Source organism: Coregonus lavaretus (genome assembly GCF_964263955.1).
Source record: "Coregonus lavaretus genome assembly, contig: HAP1_SCAFFOLD_47, whole genome shotgun sequence".
Classification (NCBI taxonomy): domain Eukaryota; kingdom Metazoa; phylum Chordata; class Actinopteri; order Salmoniformes; family Salmonidae; genus Coregonus; species Coregonus lavaretus.
The window spans coordinates 2463921-2486482 of record NW_028161510.1 but is presented as its reverse complement, the minus strand read 5'-3'; the positions used below and the strand labels follow the sequence as shown (position 1 = coordinate 2486482).

General features: G+C 42.2%; 2 protein-coding genes across 3 annotated transcripts; both read left to right on the top strand.

The window, feature by feature from the left end:
* The first annotated feature begins 13315 nt into the window (after window positions 1-13315).
* Window positions 13316-22260, top strand: LOC311120566 (uncharacterized protein). 2 transcript variants are annotated; one of them, XM_084195156.1, is made up of 2 exons: window positions 13316-14213; window positions 21657-22260. In XM_084195156.1, the coding sequence occupies exons 1-2, from the start codon at window positions 13535-13537 to the stop codon at window positions 22022-22024; spliced, it is 1047 nt and encodes a 348-aa protein (XP_084051282.1). In that variant the 5' UTR covers window positions 13316-13534; the 3' UTR covers window positions 22025-22260. The 2 variants fall into 2 exon arrangements, 1 of the variants encoding a protein (XP_084051282.1); XR_014612171.1 differs by lacking the exon at window positions 21657-22260 and adding an exon at window positions 15017-15209 and having other exon boundaries at window positions 13900-14213.
* Window positions 15286-18539, top strand: LOC311120543 (zinc finger MYM-type protein 1-like). Its single transcript, XM_084195125.1, has 2 exons — window positions 15286-16667; window positions 17222-18539. The coding sequence occupies exons 1-2, from the start codon at window positions 15454-15456 to the stop codon at window positions 17841-17843; spliced, it is 1836 nt and encodes a 611-aa protein (XP_084051251.1). The 5' UTR covers window positions 15286-15453; the 3' UTR covers window positions 17844-18539.
* Window positions 22261-22562: the final 302 nt, after the last annotated feature.

Sequence of the window (22562 nt, the reverse complement as noted above, 5' to 3'; positions counted from 1 at the left end):
TCCTTCAGATCATCGTGTAATTTGTAGTTCTTAATGATAGCCACATTAGCAGCTAATTAGCATTTCATTTTGGGGTTGTAAATACTAGCGAATATATTGATAAAAGCCACCTTGTTCTACAGCAGTTACACCTCCCACATCGACTAGACTAGGGGTGCGTTCAGTTCGCTTTAACGTTTGTCACATTTACATTTACATTTTTGTCATTTAGCAGACGCTCTTATCTAGAGTGACTTACAGTTAGTGAATGCATACATGGGTTACGTTGGGGAACGGTTTGTTCTGAACAAAACGTTTCTCCAAACGTTCTTGTATGTTCTTGAGCAGACTTTGATGTATGTTTGGTGGGTGTGCCGGGATGTGGCTTGAAGCAATTAGCGGATTTGATTATGCTGATCCACGGGGCACCGGACAAAGGCCAGTCATTTTTTACTTTAGTTTATTTTGTAAATATCTTAACTCTTTCTTGAACTGCGTTGTTGGGTAAGGGCTTGAAAGTAAGTATTTCACGTAAGGTCTACTACACCTGTTGTATTCGGCGCGTGACAAATCAAATGTGATTTGATATGGGCTCTTTAGGGGAGCTCTGATGCCGCCCTTTGCGAAGTAGTGCCCACTTTGTCAAAGGCGGGGACGCAAAATATTTATCTTGTCCATTCCCAGCATGCCTCTCCATTGTGCTGTTGGAGAGACGCATCGCTGCTGCGCTCCACCAACGTTCCGTCATGTAGCAGATACAGGATATGGTAAAAAGAGTATGTGGCCTTTTCTGTAGCCTCCAGGCTGAAGATGACAATGTCATGAGATGGAAACCTTTTTACGTCATTCAGGTTTCTCCGATGAAATAGGCGCCCAATCAAATATATGTGTTTCAAGGTCAAATTCCCTGGTTCATTATTGCTTTTATAAATCGGTAGCATAAAAAATATTATTTTAACGGTACATTTGTTTTTGCATTCTGAAGTTGCAACCCAAACGGGCTAGTCGTTAGTCATTTTCTCATGTTTTGACCCAGTCGTTAATTAGAATAATTATATTCATTTGACGTTGCTATGCTAAACAAATCATTGGCATGTCGCTAGCTAGCAAGAGATTCAATGATGATGATGAGACGAGTCTGAGCTAACCAAGCTAGTTGGTGATGTTAATAGTGACGTTTCCATTGATGGCACACGAGTGGAAGAACTGTCCATGGTCCTGGCGCTGGTTGGTGACAGCCAGTGCTTGTCTCTTCTTTGCTGGCACGGGAGAGATTGCATTTGTAAAATGATATATTGTTGCACAGGTCGTAGAGGCAGACGTATGTTTATACAACCCCTAACTGTTGCAAACCAAATAGTAGCATGGAAAAATTGTGTAGATGTTTTTTTCCTGAGGGAGATGAAGTTTATGCATTTCCTGCTTGGGCTGCGGGACAGTGGAATTATGAGATTAACACATCATGGTATTTTGCAGGAGTTGTTGTTCCACAACTCCCGCATATCGACCAATCAGCATCCAAGATCCAAACAACACGTTTTATAATCCACTTTAGAACCTGATTGGTCCAGCAGGCTGTCATTCAACTTTAGGACCCCATTGGTCCAGCAGGCTGTCTAGAACCCCATTGGTCCAGCAGGCGGGAGTCAAGTGGCGGGAAGATAAACAGATCATATACAAAGACCCAGACTTCAAAGTTGACCCACCAGATCTACCTCCCAACATCACCCTGGTGGACACCAGACCTACCTCCCAACATCACCCTGGTGGACACCAGAACTACCTCCCAACATCGCCCCGGTGGACACCAGAACTACCTCCCAACATCGCCCCGGTGGACACCAGACCTACCTCCCAACATCGCCCCGGTGGACACCAGACCTACCTCCCAACATCGCCCCGGTGGACACCAGACCTACCTCCCAACATCGCCCCGGTGGACACCAGACCTACCTGCCAACATCGCCCCGGTGGAAAAAAAACAACCAAGGAGGAGCTGGTGGCTAAAACTATCTTTAGCGCGTCTAATGTTGTGGAACGCCATCAATAACATGTCATGCAAATCATTGGTGTCTGCGTGCCGTGTGACTGCTATGTAGACCACCTGGACCAGGTTCTGTACCTGAGGAGTGTATTCATTCTGGTAAACTCATTGGCATAGAAATCATCTGAATGAATAGAACAGACTTTGAAGCTCTAACCCTGGCAACTTTGACTGGTAAACTCATGGGTACACTTGCAATGGCTGCCTGGTATTGTGATGCAATAATTTCCAAGGTAATATAGAATGTTCCTTTAATTTTTTTTACATGTTGAAATTTTTGTCATTTATCAGATGCTCTTATCCAGAGCGACTTACAGTTAGTGAGTGCATACGTTTTCCATACTAAATGATGCTAACTGATGTGGCTCATGCAATGGAATGGAATTTTTTGTAATGTCAGTAGAGTTGATTCAACAAATCACAGCACAGATTGATATATAAGCGGTATAGATGATGGCTCACTACATTTACATGTTGGTCCAATTAGCAGACGCTCTAATCCAGAGTGACTAACAGGAGCAGTTTACATGTTGGTCCATTTAGCAGACGCTCTTATCCAGAGTGACTAACAGGAGCAGTTTACATGTTGGTCCATTTAGCAGACGCTCTTATCCAGAGTGACTAACAGGAGCAGTTTGACCTTGCTCCTTCTATATATTTAATACATTTCTATTCAATAACAAATAAACCAGAATATCTATATATACAGTGGGGAGAACAAGTATTTGATACACTGCCGATTTTGCAGGTTTTCCTACTTACAAAGCATGTAGAGGTCTGTCATTTTTATCATAGGTACACTTCAACTGTGAGAGACGAAATCTAAAACAAAAATCCAGAAAATCACATTGTATGATTTTTAAGTAATTAATTTGCATTTTATTGCATGACATAAGTATTTGATACATCAGAAAAGCAGAACTTAATATTTGGTACAGAAACCTTTGTTTGCAATTACAAAGATCATACGTTTCCTGTAGGTCTTGACCAGGTTTGCACACACTGCAGCAGGGATTTTGGCCCACTCCTCCATACAGACCTTCTCCAGATCCTTCAGGTTTCGGGGCTGTCGCTGGGCAATACGGACTTTCAGCTCCCTCCAAAGATTTTCTATTGGGTTCAGGTCTGGAGACTGGCTAGGCCAATCCAGGACCTTGAGATGCTTCTTACGGAGCCACTCCTTAGTTGCCCTGGCTGTGTGTTTCGGGTCGTTGTCATGCTGCAAGACCCAGCTACGACCCATCTTCAATGCTCTTACTAAGGGAAGGAGGTTGTTGGCCAAGATCTCGCGATACATGGCCCCATCCATCCTCCCCTCAATACGGTACAGTCGTCCTGTCCCCTTTGCAGAAAAGCATCCCCAAAGAATGATGTTTCCACCTCCATGCTTCACGGTTGGGATGGTGTTCTTGGGGTTGTACTCATCCTTCTTCCTCCAAACACGGCGAGTGGAGTTTAGACCAAAAAGCTCTATTTTTGTCTCATCAGACCACATGACCTTCTCCCATTCCTCCTCTGGATCATCCAGATGGTCATTGGCAAACTTCAGACGGGCCTGGACATGCACTGGCTTGAGCAGGGGGACCTTGCGTGCGCTGCAGGATTTTAATCCATGACGGCGTAGTGTGTTACTAATGGTTTTCTTTGAGACTGTGGTCCCAGCTCTCTTCAGGTCATTGACCAGGTTCTGCCGTGTAGTTCTGGGCTGATCCCTCACCTTCCTCATGATCATTGATGCCCCACGAGGTGAGATCTTGCATGGAGCCCCAGACCGAGGATGATTGACCGTAAGCTTGAACTTCTTCCATTTTCTATTAATTGCGCCAACAGTTGTTGCCTTCTCACCAAGCTGTTTGCCTATTGTCCTGTAGCCCATCCCAGCCTTGTGCAGGTCTACAATTTGATCCATGATGTCCTTACACAGCTCTCTGGTCTTGGCCATTGTGGTGAGGTTGGAGTCTGTTTGATTGAGTGTGTGGACAGGTGTCTTTTATACAGGTAACGAGTTCAAACAGGTGCAGTTAATACAGGTAATGAGTGGAGAACAGGAGGGCTTCTTAAAGAAAAACTAACAGGTCTGTGAGAGCCGGAATTCTTACTGGTTGGTAGGTGATCAAATACTTATGTCATGCAATAAAATGCAAATCAATTACTTAAAAATCATACAATGTGATTTTCTGGATTTTTGTTTTAGATTCCGTCTGTCACAGTTGAAGTGTACCTATGATAAAAATTACAGACCTCTACATGCTTTGTAAGTAGGAAAACCTGCAAAATCAGCAGTGTATCAAATACTTGTTCTCCCCACTGTATATATATATATTTTTTTGTTTGTTTAATGAGATCCTCAAGCACAAAGGCAGAATAAACAGTATTGGACAATAGTTATATGTCTGAGGTTTAAAGCCGAACGCACTGGTTATCCGTTCTATTGGCATAGTTTCTAGCCAAATCAAATGTTATTGGTCACATGCGCCGAATACAACAGGTGTAGACTTTACAGTGAAATGCTTCCTGACGAGCACTTAACCAACAATGCAGAGTTAAAAAGTAAGACAGATATTTGCTAAAAAATTGTAACACAAAAACAGTAACGAGGCTATACACAAGGAGTAGCAGTACTGAGTCAATGTGTGGGGGTACCAGGTAGTAACGAGGCTATACACAAGGAGTAGCAGTACTGAGTCAATGTGTGGGGGTACCAGGTAGTAACGAGGCTATACACAAGGAGTAGCAGTACTGAGTCAATGTGTGGGGGTACCAGGTAGTAACGAGGCTATATACAAGGAGTAGCAGTACTGAGTCAATGTGTGGGGGTACCAGGTAGTAACGAGGCTATACACAAGGAGTAGCAGTACTGAGTCAATGTGCAGGGGTACCAGGTAGTAACGAGGCTATACACAAGGAGTAGCAGTACTGAGTCAATATGCGGGGGTACCTGGTAGTAACGAGGCTATACACAAGGAGTAGCAGTACTGAGTCAATGTGCAGGGGTACCAGGTAGTAACGAGGCTATACACAAGGAGTAGCAGTACTGAGTCAATGTGCGGGGGTACCTGGTAGTAACGAGGCTATATACAGGAAGTAGCAGTACTGAGTCAATATGCGGGGGTACCAGGTAGTAACGAGGCTATACACAAGGAGTAGCAGTACTGAGTCAATGTGCAGGGGTACCAGGTAGTAACGAGGCTATACACAAGGAGTAGCAGTACTGAGTCAATGTGCAGGGGTACCAGGTAGTAACGAGGCTATATACAAGGGGTAGCGGTACCGGGTCAATGTGCGGAGGTACCAGGTAGTAACGAGGCTATACACAAGGAGTAGCTATGCAATCAGGACCTTGTAGAGTCCATGATTATGTGGAGGTTTCATTTATTTCTGTTTAACCAAATACTCTGTTTGTATTTGGCAGGAGAGAGACCAGACTCTCACTCTGACAGCGGGAAGAGTCCTTCAGGGGAATCCGACCCAGAGACGCCCAAACCAGCGAGACGACACGACACCTCCCGTTGTGGAAAGAGTTTTAAGCGGTTATGGACGCCGAAAGAGCATGGGAGAACACACACACGAGAGAAGCTTCATCACTGTTCCGGCTGTGGAAAGAGTTTCACCCAGTTAGGGCAGCTGAGAACTCATGAGAGGGCACACACAGGAGAGAAACCTTACCACTGTTCCCATTGTGAAAAGAGTTTTCCCCGATGGGGGAGCCTGAAAAAGCATGAGTGGATACACACACGTGAAAAGCCCTACCAGTGCTCCTTGTGTGAAAAGAGTTTTACCCAGTTAGGAAACCTGAACCAACATGAGAGGACACACACAGAAGGGGATAAGACATACCACTGCTCCCAGTGTGAAATGAGTTTTACCCGGTTAAGGTATCTGAATAAGCATGAAAGAATACATACACAGGAGGAGAAGACATACCACTGCTCTCAATGTGGAAAGACATTTTCTCAGTCAGAGGACCTGAAATCACATGAGAGAATAGAGGCGCTGTGTTCTGACTTAAGTTTTTGACTTATGTCCTCTGTAGCTCAGCTGGTAGAGCACGGCGCTTGTAACGCCAAGGTAGTGGGTTCAATCCCCGGGACCACCCATACACAAAAATGTATGCACGCATGACTGTAAGTCGCTTTGGATAAAAGCATCTGCTAAATGGCATATTATTATTATTATTATTATTATTATATTGAGAATGTGTTTTTGTGTATGCCACACAAAACCAAATTGTATGAAAGCTTTCAAAAACAAAATTGGCCTACTTCTTTATTTTTTATCTTCGAGACATGATCATACATAAAATCTGATTTTAACATTTTGTTTTGATTAGGAACTTTGATTGATTAGATAGTATCAACCCTTAGATATTCATTTTATGATTTGGATATTTCAAAATGTAAATTATTAAATAGATTATTGGAATTTGCGTTTCTTTGTTTTAACCTTAATCTCTTGAATTTAGTTGTGTTTCATTGCATACATTTTTGTACTATTCATCAAGCTAAAGGTGCATGAAAATGTGATGACGTTGTTCTGATAGCCTTGATAAGATGTTGACATGAAAAATATTCAATATTCCCATCATTATTATTCCATGTCAGAGGAAACACAGCCCTGATTTGTCAAAATAATTTGATTAATGCAAAATATTTTGTCTGAAAAAAATAAAATGTGGAAAACCAATAATTAATTATATACATCTACATGATGTATTGTTACACCATGTAGGAGCAGTATAGAGCTAGTCTGTTCATTATATACAACTACATGATGTATTGTTACACCATGTAGGAGCAGTATAGAGCTAGTCTGTTCATTATATACATCTACATGATGTATTGTTACACCATGTAGGAGCAGTATAGACCTAGTCTGTTCATTATATACAGTGGGGGAAAAAATTATTTAGTCAGCCACCAATTGTGCAAGTTCTCCCACTTAAAAAGATGAGAGAGGCCTGTAATTTTCATCATAGGTACACGTCAACTATGACAGACAAAATGAGAATTATGTTCCAGAAAATCACATTGTAGGATTTTTAATTTATTTATTTGCAAATTTTGGTGGAAAATAAGTATTTGGTCAATAACAAAAGTTTCTCAATACTTTGTTATATACCCTTTGTTGGCAATGACACAGGTCAAACGTTTTCTGTAAGTCTTCACAAGGTTTTCACACACTGTTGCTGGTATTTTGGCCCATTCCTCCATGCAGATCTCCTCTAGAGCAGTGGTGTTTTGGGGTTGTCGCTGGGTAACACAGACTTTCAACTCCCTCCAAAGATTTTCTATGGGGTTGAGATCTGGAGACTGGCTAGGCCACTCCAGCACCTTGAAATGCTTCTTACGAAGCCACTCCTTCGTTACCCGGGCGGTGTGTTTGGGACCATTGTCATGCTGAAAGACCAAGCCACGTTTCATCTTCAATGCCCTTGCTGATGGAAGGAGGTTTTCACTCAAAATCTCACGATACATGGCCCCATTCATTCTTTCCTTTACACGGATCAGTCGTCCTGGTCCCTTTGCAGAAAAACTGCACCAAAGCATGATGTTTCCACCCCCATGCTTCACAGTAGGTATGGTGTTCTTTGGATGCAACTCAGCATTCTTTGTCCTCCAAACACAACGAGTTGAGTTTTTACCTAAAAGTTATATTTTGGTTTCATCTGACCATATGACATTCTCCCAATCCTCTTCTGGATCATCCAAATGCACTCTAGCAAACTTCAGACGGGCCTGGACATGTACTGGCTTAAGCAGGGGGACACGTCTGGCACTGCAGGATTTGAGTCCCTGGCGGCGTAGTGTGTTACTGATGGTAGGCTTTGTTACTTTGGTCCCAGCTCTCTGCAGGTCATTCACTAGGTCCCCCCGTGTGGTTCTGGGATTTTTGCTCACCGTTCTTGTGATCATTTTGACCCCATGGGGTGAGATCTTGCGTGGAGCCCCAAATCGAGGGAGATTATCAGTGGTCTTGTATGTCTTCCATTTCCTAATAATTGCTCCCACAGTTGATTTCTTCAAACCAAGCTGCTTACCTATTGCAGATTCAGTCTTCCCAGCCTGGTGCAGGTCTATAATTTTGTTTCTGGTGTCCTTTGACAGCTCTTTGGTCTTGGCCATAGTGGAGTTTGGAGTGTGACTGTTTGAGGTTGTGGACAGGTGTCTTTTATACTGATAAGTTCAAACCGGTGCCATTAATACAGGTAACGAGTGGAGGACAGAGGAGCCTCTTAAAGAAGAAGTTACAGGTCTGTGAGAGCCAGAAATCTTGCTTGTTTGTAGGTGACCAAATACTTATTTTCCACCATAATTTGCAAATAAATTCATTAAAAATCCTACAATGTGATTTTCTGGAATTTTTTTCTCAATTTGTCTGTCATAGTTGATGTGTACCTATGATGAAAATTACAGGCCTCTCTCATCTTTTTAAGTGGGAGAACTTGCACAATTGGTGGCTGACTAAATATTTTTCCCCCACTGTATTGTTGGTGGCATTATTCAATCTCAGAATTCAACTTCAGTAGCCTACCGCTCCTAGCTTTGCATGCAAGTTCAAGTTCACCTAGTATACAGTGCATTCAGAAAGTGAAGGTCCCACAGTTGGCAGTGAATGTCAGAGCAAAAACCAAGCCATGAGGTCAAAGGAATTGTCAGTAGAACTGCCGGTACAGGATTGTGTCGAGGCACAGATCTGGGGAAGGGTACCAAAAAATAAATAAATGCAGCATTGAAGGTCCCTAAGAACACAGTGGCCTCCATCATTCTAAAATTGAAGAAGTTTGGAACCACCAAGATTCTTCTTAGAGCTGGCTGCCCGGCCAAACTGAGCAATTGGGGGAGAAGGGCCTTGGTCAAGGAGGTGACCAAGAACCCGATGGTCACTCTGACAGGGCTCCAGAATTCCTCTGTAGAGATGTGAGAACCTTCCAGAAGGACAACCATCTCTGCAGCACTCCACCAATCAGGCCTTTATGGTATAGTGGCCAGACGGAAGCCACTCCTCAGTAAAAGGCACATGACAGCCCACTTGGAGTTTGCCAAAAGGCAACAAAAGACTCTCAGACCATGAGAAACAAGATTCTTTAAATCTAACCACATGTACATATTACCTCAATTACTCTGTACCGTTATTTACTATTTTTTACTTATCTTTTTTAATTCACACTTTTCTTAACTGCATTGTTGGTTAAGGGCTTGTAAGTAAGCATTTCACTGTAAGGTCTACACCTGTTGTATTCGGCGCATGTGGCAAATACATTTTGATTTGATTTGATGAAACCAAGATTGAATTATTTGGCCTGAAGGCCAAGCTTCACGTCTGGAGGAAACCTGGCACCATCCCTACGGTGAAGCATGGTGGTGGCAGCATCATGCTGTGGGGATGTTGTTCAATGGCAGGGACTGAGAGACTAGTCAGGATCTAGGGAATGATGAACGGAACAAAGTACAGCGAGATCCTTGATGAAAACCTGCGCCAGAGCGCTCAGGACCTCAGACTGGGGCGAAGGTTCACCTTCCAACAGGACAATGACCATAAGCACACAGCCAAGACAACAGAGGAGTGGCTCCGGGACAAGTCTCTGAATGTCCTTAAGTGGCCCAGCCAGAGCCCGGACTTGAACCCAATCGAACATCTCTGGAGAGACCTGAAAATAGCTGTTCAGCAACTCTCCCCATCCAACCTGACAGAGCTTGAGAGGATCTGCAGAGAAGGATGGGAGAAACTCCCCAAATACAGGTGTGCCAAGCTTGTAGTGTCATACCCAAGAAGACTTGAGGCTGTAATTGCTGCCAAAGGTGCTTCAACAAAGTAAACGTGTAAATATTTTTTTTATTTTTTTTATTTTACTTTGTAAAATGTTCTAAAAAACTGTTTTTGCTAAAATATTAATCACCCATTTCTTTGTTTCTGCCTGCAAATCGTCCTCCTAAAAGGTAGGCTATATCCTGACGTAGCTCAAGAGGAAGTGCAAGCGTGCGCTGTCGTCATTCTGACTGCTTCGTGTTCAGTAGGCATACATGCGAGATCAATTGATCAATTGCGTGTAGTCTCAATTAAAAATAGAGTGCACGTGGCAGTTATCTTTCCAAGGAAATGTACTTCCTAAATAAAATCAGGCTATAATTTACTACATTGCCTAGAAATAAATATTGATCACCCATATTTTTCTCCATCTGAAAATCGTCCCAATCCTAAACGTAGGCTATAAAAATAGCTCAAGAGAAAGTGCAAGTCTCTCCAACTCTGCTCTCTTCAAACTATTTATAGTAATACTGAAGGCGTAATATAATGGGCCACATGAGAATCTCTGGTAATTTAACCTTTCTTAGGTTATTTTTGCGCATTTTGATATTGCCTAAAGGGCGCAGAATTGCTGGCAAGTGAGCTGCGTCACATACGCATAAAATAGCTGAGGGCAATGCCACCCCCACTTCCGAAGAATGATGCCGGCTGCTAATACATATTCACGAATTGGGGGTGGGACCGTTGTGGGTGATTTCCACGTGACAGTTGTCAGTTTGGCTAGCTAGCATGCTAACCTTATCTAGCTAACTAATGTTCTCTGTTGTTGCTACACCTTTTTCAAAAGATTAGCCAGCTAGGCTATGGCTGCGTCTGGAGCTGGATTTGTCATAAGCATGTAGGGAAAACTTCGCCACAGATGGATAGGGAAAACCAGATGGATAGGGAAAACCAGATGGATAGGAGAAAACAGATGGATAGGGGAAACCAGATGGATAGGGGAAACCAGGTGGACAGGGGAAACCAGATGGATAGGGGAAACCAGGTGGACAGGGGAAACCAGATGGATAGGAGAAACCGGATGGACAGGGGAAACCAGATGGACAGGGGGAACCAGATGGACAGGGGAAACCAGATGGATAGGGGGAACCAGGTGGACAGGGGAAACCAGATGGACAGGGGAAACCAGATGGATAGGGGAAACCAGATGGATAGGGGGAACCAGGTGGACAGGGGAAACCAGATGGATAGGGGAAACCAGATGGATAGGGGAAACCAGTATCTTTGACTTTGACAATTATTGTTGTCTCTAAAGTTTTGGCATTTTCCATAAACATTTCGGCGTCAAATGCGCCTTAGAAATAGAAAGAATATGAAGCTCCTGTAATATGGATAGGCTAACTATTGAACGGTTTGGTAATGTGGATAGGCTAACTATTGAACGGTTTGGTAATGTGGATAGGCTAACTATTGAACGGTTTGGTAATATGGATAGGCTAACTATTGAACGGTTTGGTAATATGGATAGGCTAACTATTGAACGGTTTGGTAATGTGGATAGGCTAACTATTGAACGGTTTGGTAATGTGGATAGGCTAACTATTGAACGGTTTGGACTAGAGACACATTTTTCCACATTGTGATGGACACGGCACAACCTTTGGTAGGCTCATGATGCCATGATTCTCACAGCTTGGGGAAATGATAGGCTACAATGCCTTTGCTCATGATACACTACAAGACCAAAAGTATGTGGACACCTGCTCATCAAACATCTAATTTCAAAATCATTGCCATTAATATGGAGTTGATCCCCCCCTTTGCTGCTATAACAACCTCCACTCTTCTGGGAAGGCTTACCACTAGATGTTGGAACATTGCTGCGGGGACTTGCTTCCATTCAGCCACAAGAGCATTAGTGAGGTCGGGCACTGATGTTGGGCGATTAGGCGTGGCTCGCAGTCGCCGTTCTAATTCATCCCAAAGGTGTTCGATGGGGTTGAGGTCAGGGCTCTGTGCTGGCCAGTCAAGTTCTTCCACACCGATCTCGACAAACCATTTCTGTATGGACCTCGCTTTGTGCACGGGGGCATTGTCATGTTGAAACAGGAAAGGGCCTTCCCCAAACTGTTGCCAAAAAGTTGGAAGCACAGAATCGTCTAGAATGTAATTGTATGCTGTAGCATTAAGATTTCCCTTCACTGTAACTAAGGGGCCTAGCCCGAACCATGAAAAACAGCCCCAGACCATTATTCCTCCTCCACCAAACTTTACAGTTGGCACTATGCATTCGGGTAGGTAGTGTTCTCCTGGCATCCGCCAAACCCAGATTTGTCCGTAGGACTGCCAGATGGTGAAGCGTGATTCATCACTCCAGAGAACTCGTTTCGACTGCTTCAGAGTCCAATGGTGGTGACTTTACACCACTCCAGCCGACGCTTAGCGCATGGTGACCCGTTTCATGAAGCCCCCGGTTTGGAACTCGGTATTGAGTGTTGCAACCGAGGACAGACTATTTTTACGCGCTGCGCGCTTCAGCACTCGGCGGTCCCGTTCTGTGAGCTTGTGTGACCTACCACTTTTTCGGCTGAGCCATTGCGCCTAGACGTTTCCACTTCACAATAACAGCACTTACAGTTGACCGGGGCAGCTCTAGCAGGGCAGAAATCTGACGAACTGACTCATTGGAAAGGTGGCATCCTATGAAGGTGCCACGTTGAAAGTCACTGAGCTCTTCAGTGAGGCCATTCTACTGCCAATGTATGTCTATGCAGATTGCATGGTTGTGTGCTCGATTTTCTACAAATGTCAGAAATAGCCGAATCCACTGATTTGAAGGGGTGTCCACGTACTTTTGTATAGTGTATCTTGTTATTTTGAAATGACTTGTTATGATCAATGACGTGAATAAACCCTGGATTACTGACAGTGGGCGCTGTATTGAAGACTCCGCGCAGCCATCGTGGCACGCCTCCTCCGTTGTGAAAAAAATATTTCGGAAGCTATAGAATTGCATTAATTAATGTCTACATTCGTTTTTGACACATTTATTCAATTACAGACACCCTAATGCATACTTTTAAATTATATTCTGTGTGCTAATCAAATAAAAAATGAAAACAATTATTTTAAAAAATGCCTTAAAGTATTTGTTTTGAGAGTTCTAATTTAACCGTCCCCACTACAACAACAAAAATACTTGAATACATGTAATTATGTCCTCTAAACATTTAATCGAACATTCTGTAGAATTTCATTCATTACTATGCTATGGAGGACTGCTCCTACTGGCGAGTGCCATATGGCCGACCGGTGGCTTGAAAGCCTCTCAATGGCCAATACATAGCATCTGCAATCCAGGATTTATATACATCATTGCTTATGATATTGTTTGCCAGAATGTTATGAATATTTTCCCAAACTGCGTTACCCACTCCAGTCAGCAGATGCCGATGTGACTCTTTCAAGTGATGTTTCTTGCTTTAACTACGTGTAATCTAGTGGACGGGACGGGAAGCTTTTTCAACAACAACATGACTACTCATTAGCTGCCTCGGTATCTTGCTAGAAAACATAAAACCAAAACATCGGGGATCTTGGAACCATTTTGTGAATATTAACCTCAGTGTTTTAGACGCACTGTGTATTTACTCCATTTCTTATATATGTTGTTAGTCAAGCTAGCTGGTTAAGATAGCGTCTAGCCGAGTGCTAGGCTATCGCTAATTAACAAGCAAGCTAGGTAGCTAGCTAACATCCACAACCATGAGCTCAATAAGCTACTCGCCCCCTACTAAAGAAGAGGTCCGCTGGACGGAGAAAGAAGCTCTGGGACTGAACATTGTCGTGAAAGAGGAAGAGGAGGATATCACAGTGAAAGAGGAGGAGATGACTGTTACAGTCAAAGAAGAAGATAAAGAAGGTTTCGGAATGAAAGAAGAAGAGGAGGAGAAAGCTATCACATTGAAAGAAGAAGATGATGTTACAGTGAAAGAAGAGGAAGAAGGTTTTGGAGTAAATGGGGTGATGGATGTTACAGTGAAAGAAGAGGAAGAAGGTTTTGGAGTAAATGGGGTGATGGATGTTACAGTGAAAGAAGAGGAAGAAGGTTTTGGAGTAAGTGGGGTGATGGATGTTACAGTGAAAGAAGAGGAAGAAGGTTTTGGAGTAAATGGGGTGATGGATGTTACAGTGAAAGAAGAGGATGCCGTTTTTGGAGTGAAAGAGGAGGACATGACTGTCACAGGGAAAGGAGAGGAAGAAGCTTTCAGGGTGAAAGAGGATATTTTAGTGAAGGAAGACGAGGACCTTTTTCAAGTGAAAGAGGAGGAGGAGGAAGAAGTTTTGAGAGTGAAAGAGGAGGGGAATGAAGAGAAGATGACTGTCACAGTGAAAGGGGAGGAGGAGGATGAAGAGGAGGAGACTGGAGATCAGATTAACACCGGTGAGTATTGTCTTAAAAACAGGGGCACAAACTATGCAGTAGTTGAACTAATGTGTGTTTTTAAAGGGGCGAGTTGTTATGTTGGTCTGTACTGTAGGAGTTGTTATGTTGGTCTGTACTGTAGGAGGTGTTATGTTGGTCTGTACTGTAGGAGTTGTTATGTTGGTCTGTACTGTAGGAGTTGTTATGTTGGTCTGTACTGTAGGAGTTGTTATGTTGGTCTGTACTGTAGGAGTTGTTATGTTGGTCTGTACTGTAGGAGTTGTTATGTTGGTCTGTACTGTAGGAGGTGTTATGTTGGTCTGTACTGTAGGAGTTGTTATGTTGGTCTGTACTGTAGGAGTTGTTATGTTGGTCTGTACTGTAGGAGTTGTTATGTTGGTCTGTACTGTAGGAGTTGTTATGTTGGTCTGTACTGTAGGAGTTGTTATGTTGGTCTGTACTGTAGGAGTTGTTATGTTGGTCTGTACTGTAGGAGTTGTTATGTTGGTCTGTACTGTAGGAGTTGTTATGTTGGTCTGTACCAGGGGCGGTGTGTTCAATAGGGCGATATGGGCGACGCACTGCCAAACGGGAAAAGGAAGGGATTTTTTTTCTAATCAATTATATCACGGCAACAGTAGTTATCAGTGTTGTAATCTATCTGCCACAGTGCCACACTGCCACTAAATGTCCAATCAGGCTAAAGTCGTGCTTCAAATGCCCCCCCCCCCCCCCCTTTTGGGGCGATTTCAGTCAGGTTGAAAATCGCCCAGAAGTCTGTCATAGACTCCCATGTAAAATCTTTTTTTTTCAAATTTCAGAGCTTTCAACAGAATCTCCAAGGGTGTCTGAGGGCTTGCACTTACGCGCTTTCGTCATACGTAACGTAACCATGAACGTAACTAAGAAAAGAGAGGGTAGCAGCCTCAATCAATTCACTACTACTATCAACATGGCTAGGCTTCAGTGCAACTCGATTGTGTCTTTGAAAGAAGTTCCTTTTTGTCGGCGAACAAATGAAGATAAATTGGCAACGAAACAATTAGGACCTCCCAGACCAAATTTAATAATTCAACAGGTTTCTACTAAAGGGGGGAAGTCCTACACCCGAGGATTTTCCAAAAATTGGTATGAACGAAAAACCTGGCTAGCAGGCTGCGATGTAGCTAATGCAGTTTTCTGCTACCCCTGCTTACTCATTCACCCTGAAGGCGGCACTTCAGACAGCACCGCTTGGACAGCGACTGGTGTAACCGACATGCACCATCTTTCAGAAAAGATTAAGAAACATGAGCTGTCAAAGACCCACATGGATAGCTGTTTGAGAATTTCTGCTTTGGGGAGAGTGAATATTGCCACTCAACTGGATGAGGGATACAGGCTAGCTGTCCGCCGCCACAACGATGAGGTTAGCAAGAACCGCCATATCCTCAGCCGGCTAATCCAGTGTGTGAAGTTTTGCGGAGTGTTTGAGTTAGCTTTGCGAGGCAAAGATGAAACTGAGGGCTCCACCAACCCTGGTATTTTTCTTGGACTTGTCAACTTTGTGGCACAATTAGATGAGGTGTTTGATGACCATCTTAAAAATGCTAAAGTTTTCAAGGGCACATCAAAGACCATTCAAAACGAGGTACTGGAGTGTATGCTAGCGGTCACGAGGGAACATATTGTGGAGGAGGTGAAGTCTGCGAACTTCGTAGCTATCCAAGCTGACGAGACCACGGATGTTTCTACACAGACACAGTTGGTGCTTGTGCTGAGGTACATAGATAGCAAGCACAAAGTGCAGGAGCGCTTTTTTGAGTTCCTTCCCATCTCGGAATCAACCTCAGTCTCAATCGCCAGTGTACTTTTGGAGAGACTGAACGGTCTTTTTGCCGATGACGAGAAAGTCAAACTCATTGCGCAAGCTTACGATGGAGCCAGTGTGATGAGGGGAGAGAAGGCTGGTGTGCAGAAAAAGGTGCGTGAGCATTTCAAGAATGCCCATTACGTGCATTGCTATGCGCATCAGCTGAATTTGATCATGCAGCAAGCTACTTCTCGCATCAAAAAAGTGAACATTTTCTTTTCCGATCTGAGCGGGATTACAACTTTTTTTTCCCGGTCACCCAAACGCACCAGCATTCTTGACCAGACTGTTGCACGAAGACTGCCCAGACCTTCATCCACACGGTGGAACTTCAAGAGCAAAGTCGTGAACACTGTCTACGAGAATCGAGACGACCTCATAGAATGTTTTGAAGCCATCCGGACGGGTTCATTGGGTTCATTTGACAAGGCCACAGTGAGAGAGGCATCTGGCTACGTGAGGATGCTGCATGATGAAGATTTTATTTTTTTCCTGCGGCTTTTTCACAAAATCATGCCCCACGTCGACATTCTGTACCAGAAGCTACAGAAGAAGGACATCGATGCTGTCTTTATCAAAAGTGCCCTCGACAGCTTCACAAGCAGTGTGCAGGCCATAAGGTAAGATTAAACAATATCATTCGATCTTTCTCAAAGCAGAGCTTTATTTGAAAATGTATGCATGAAAGGAGACTGCATTTGTGTTTGAAATTACATTATTCTTATGGCCTTATGGCCAGTGGTGTAATCTATTTTATTTTATATACTATGTGTACTGTGCAGTGGTGCTCATAAGTGTATGAACACATTCTAAAGTTGACTAAAAAGAGGAATAAAAAAATATTTTGGAAATTTATCTTAATGACTTAATTAAAAAAGTTGGAAAATCCAACCTTTATGGACACCAATTTTCTTTTCTTTTTTATTCCTCTTTTTAGTCAACTTTAGCATGGGATCATAAGCTTATGAGCACCACTGTATACTGTGCTGAACATCCAGGCTATGTGAGACACAAAGGCTAACTTAAACACTAAAGACTTTATGCATCCCTGCCCATTTTAAGTGGAACTGAAGTATTTGTACTATACATCATGGATACATTGCATATACCTGTGCATCACATAGACAACAATACTGTACAAAGCCAACAAACACATTGGTCTGTTTGCCTTCAGGGACTCCTCTCAACAGCAGCTGCAAGAAGCAACAGGAGCCAAAAGACCCAGAACAGCTTTGAGAGAAGAGGAGAAGCAGAGGCTGTCTGAAGAGGTCTGCAACACCATCCTGGATCACACCAAAGAAAGGTTCTCTTTCTCTGGCCACCTTGTGAGTGCTACCTTACTGCAAGCAGACATGTTTGAAAGGTACTGCCATTCATTTCCTGATGAGGCTCTGAATGCCACTGTGAATGCATACCCCATGCTGAGCAAGGCAAAGCTCAAGACAGAACTATCTCTGATCTATGAGAATCCTGAATACAAGGGAAGCTGTGGTGCACTGGCACTGTACCAGGTTCTCATGAGCTACAACCTCCAGGAGACGTTCTCTGAGACTGTGACTCTGTTGAACATCCTCATAACTACTCCCATGACAACAGCTGAAGCTGAGAGATGTTTCTCAACTTTGACACGAGTTAAGACATTCCTGCGAAATTCAATGGGCCAGGAACGTCTGAATGCACTGGCCATGCTTTCCATGGAGAGGGAACTAGTCCTCAGCATGCCTGATTTCAATGAGAAAGTCATTGAACGCTTTGCTGTATTGAAACAGAGAAGAGAACAGTTTCAGTACAAGTAATGTAGCCTCTCTCTCTCTTTGTCCCTCCCTCCCTGTCTCTTTAACACACACACGCCCAAATCAGTTCACAGTTGATGTTGTTTAAAATAGTTATTTTTCATTTTAAAAAAAAGTAAAACAAACAAAAAAATCTGTTCATGTTCATTTTTACAAATCTATACAATTGGCCAGAATATGGTTGTTCATATTTACAAATCTATACAATTGGCCAGAATATGGTTGTTCATTTTTACAAAGCCATACAGATAGCTGTGTTTACCTTTTCTAGAAATTACTTTCAAATTCTGTTTTCAGGCAAAATGTATATCACTGTTCATTTTCACAAATCTATACAAGAGGGCAGAATATGGAAGTCTATAAAAATGTCTTATTACCAATAACTTGCATCAATGTTTTCAGTAGCCTCTATCAAAAGCTCCTGCTTGCTTGTTGTGAATTATGCTCAGGTGCACATATTTCCAATTCAACCATGAGGCAAAAAATGTGGTAAAAGCTCTTGTTGATCCTGCAATCTGAACAAATACCAAGATGCTGTATTTTCAGCTGATATTTCATTTGTTTATGGAAATGCATATTGTTTATGCAGTGTTGAGGAAAGTGAAAGAACACCCTTGATTATTTTTACTGTGATAACTTATTTTGATTTTGTAAGCCAACACTTTTGAGATCAGTCAATAAATGCTTCTGGTATTGACTTATATGCTGCCCCTGTCTTCATGTTGTTGCTGGACATATCTTTCTAAAAATGTGTGTAGGTCACCTAAATCATCAGAAAAATTGCCCCCCCTGAGAATTTTTTCAGGAGCCGCCACTGGTCTGTACTGTAGGAGTTGTTATGTTGGTCTGTACTGTAGGAGGTGTTATGTTGGTCTGTACTGTAGGAGTTGTTATGTTGGTCTGTACTGTAGGAGTTGTTATGTTGGTCTGTACTGTAGGAGTTGTTATGTTGGTCTGTACTGTAGGAGTTGTTATGTTGGTCTGTACTGTAGGAGTTGTTATGTTGGTCTGTGCTGTAGGAGTTGTTAAAGACTGGGGGCCACCAACAAAACGTTAACTATGAAAAACAGCGTCTCTACAGGGAGAGGAAGAAAGGCCAGATTAGAGAAAAGACCTGGAATATAAAAAATGCAGAGAGGAAATGCAATGCCAGATCAGCCAAGCCTGAGGCAGTCGAGAGGAGATGAGGAAATGGAAAATCCAAGGAGGAGGCTGTAGTTGTTTAACTTGCACGTAATGACAGACATCTCTTTCTGTAGCGCTTTGTTCAATACTCAACATCCCATAAGAACCACACGTTTTGAATGACGCATCTTAGGAATGACCCAAACAACTTAATAATCATTTAAAAATAACGAAATATGTGGGTCATTCCACCAAACCGGTACGATGTTTTACGGTGGCGTATTGCTGCCACTGAGATTTTTTATATATAATTATTATGAGATAAGATCACGTTATTCTGAAATAATTCAGTAAATGAATGATAACATTACTAGGAAAAAGTTCTCGTTATTATGAGAAAGATTGTGTTATAATTAGAAAGATGTCGTTATTGCGAAATATCCCAGTTGCACTTTATTATGAGAAAGAGCCTTCATTATGCTGAAACGTCCGCATTAGCTACTGGCAAGCTTGGCTTCCTCTCAAGCACAGGTTGACATTATGGCCGGTTTGTTTGAGTTGATCAACTTTTATTTTCTCATTGGTTTGAGGCATTGAGAGATATTCATGTAATTGAGCAATATGGATGGTGTTGTCAATAGTTGACATACATTGCGGAGAAATATCGGACCTCCTTGACATAGCGTTATTCCTTCTTGATCAACTGGGACAACGTGAAGCATCATGGATACAATCTAATACATCTTAAATGCATCAAAGTGGGATATGCAGTGATCCAAAATACAGTCAGACGTTTAGTGCAACGGAGACGCAGGAATCACATTCGACTACGTCTTTACAGGAACCGAGGTCCGATTTTTTTTGTGGCACGTTAACTCCTATGATAAGCTGAAGCCATATGGCATTTGTAATAATACGTTTAGGAGATAGGTTAAAGGGTTAAGGTTAGGGTGAGGGGAAGGGTTAGCTAACATGCTAAGTAGTTGCAAAGTATCTAAAAAATAGTAAGTAGTTGAAAAGCTTCTAATTAGCTAAAATGCTAAAGTTGTCCATGATGAGATTCGAACTCGCAACCTTTGGTTTGCTAGACATTCATGTTATAAGACCAATCATTCTACTTTTGTTTGTGCCTTAAGTAACCATACCATACATAGCATATCATACTAATTTGAGTGTCCCGGATTTACATTTTCTATGTTACGTTTAGTCTATGAGACCAGGCTGGGTGAAGGGATAAAAGAGGATGATAGCAGTGTGATGATTGTCAGGTGTTATACAAATTCGACAGTCACAAGATGGAGACGTTAAATGGGACTATGGCACATCAAGGGAACTGTAGCCTTCCGTTCAGATGTGTTAAATGTTAACTGAAATCTGGACACTGACTGTAGGTCTATAACCTCTCACATAGCCTTAATAATAACTCCTGCAGAATTAAGCATTTCTTGCAGTAAAATGATACACCAAATGTAGGCTAAATTATTACTCGGGAACAGGAGTGGAGAAATATGATTTCTTTATTTCAACATCTTGAGAGAATGCGAATGCACAATTAGATACCACCTGTAGAGGTACTATCTTTATCAGCATCATAAAAGCTGATTAGTATTTCAAGCACATAAAATATGCATCCTAGCCGAACTGCAATCTTAGCAGAAGAGTCAATATCACTATGAGGTGCCTTTGGTGTCCTCATCAGACTCACTCAGTCATCATGAAAATGTAGCAGAATAATGAAAGTCTGAGGTCTTATTATAAGTGGCCAAACATTTGCACACATATCAGTAGAATGATAAGTCTCTAAAAAAGTGTTTCCTTCATTTTATAAAAAAAAATTCATTGGATGTACGTGATTTTGGCATGTCCCACACACTGCTCTGCTAACTACAGTGTGTGTAATAAGTGGTTAAATGATACTAAATCCAATTTTTTTTTTTACATGGTTTTACTGTCCACAATAAGTTATTTGATAAAACAAGTAATTTTGATCATGCATATTGTATTTTCATAATCATATTGAACATTTTGCATGTGTCCCTGAAATTGCTGTCCACCCTGTCATTATGGGGTAACTGCCCCTTTAAGAAACCCACTGATGTTTTCAGTGACATCACTACGAGCATTTTGTCTTTCTTCAATGAAGGCTGAAGCAGTGTCTAGTTGCAGAGTAAGTATTTACACTTATGTTTCATAATTTTCATCATATTACGTGTGTAGTTGGATGTTGTCAAGCTTAACATGTCCACTCTGTCATAGTGAAATATCAATTGATAGAAAAACCTATCAGAACTTTGAAATATATTTGTAAAACAGTACAAAGTCAGCTTGTTAACTGTAGTATGTTGCTAAGTGAAGGTCCACCATGTGCTCATTAAATGCTAACATTAGACAAAAATGTCCACCCTGTCATTGTCCACCCTGTCAGCAAGCCTTCCATGACAGGGTGGACATGGTTCATGACAGGAAGGACATGTGCATAGTTTAGGCCACATACTGATAATGTTACACATATTACAACAGCTATTACACACATTTTATAACAGTACATGCTATACATAGTAAGAATGGACAATATGGACAATTTTTTTGCCGATATCGGTATCAGCAAACCTAGTTTGATAATGCAAGCCTAGTTTACCGGGACTGCCAATTAAAGTGTGTAAGGGAACATTTTGAATCGTCTTTTTCAAGGAATGAGATCAAAAGGAGCTGAGATAGCAAGGAGATATCGGGAACGTCGTGATGCTGACCCAGACAGAAGAAGAAAGTACCTTGAGAAAGAAAGGGTCAAATGGAAAAAAGACAGAGAGACTGGAAAGAAGAAGGGTGTCAATGAGCTCAGTGAGAGAGAGAAGAGGGCTAAAATAAAGAAATGGAGAGAGGCAAAAAGTCAAGCCAGAGCCAGAAACAGGTCCAGTGCTTTGCTACAGTCAGAGACACCACCCAACTCCCCTGCTGAAACTCCTGAAAATCAGCATGGTCCAGGGCCTTCCAGGTTGCGCTCTGTACAGATTGAAGTGTCTGCATGGAAGTATGTGGAAAAGCAACTGCAGAACTGAGCCATGTCTCTGCAGAAAGGGAGAGACTGTTTGGAGATGCGTCCAAGTGATCTTTCTGTAATATTCTGTTTTTTCAAATCAACTGTTCTCCACTTAAAAAACATTTTCCTTCTTGTTCTACAGTTGAATGTTTGACTTTCACTGTGCAGAATGATATACAGAGTTTAACGCTAGAAGGCCACATTAATGTCTCATTTTGGGCATCTTTATTCAGTGGCTGCATGCAGGTAGAGTGGATCAAAAACAGTCTGTTCAACTTGTAATTTCCCCCTACATGGGAAAAGGCATTTTTTACATCATTTTCTTGCATTGTTCCTTGCATTTATGAGGCCATTCAATGACATTTCACAACGTGTCCACCCTGTCATGCCCAGGGTCCACCCTGTCATGTCACTGTCCACCCTGTTATTTTCATGTTCTATGAAAATAAACAAATTATTTTCACAAGTTAGCAAAATCTTTTGTGTGATTCCTTTATAAACAAATGAGGGCCAAATAGTATTGTTTGAAAGTTTGACCAGATATCTTTTTTGTTAGA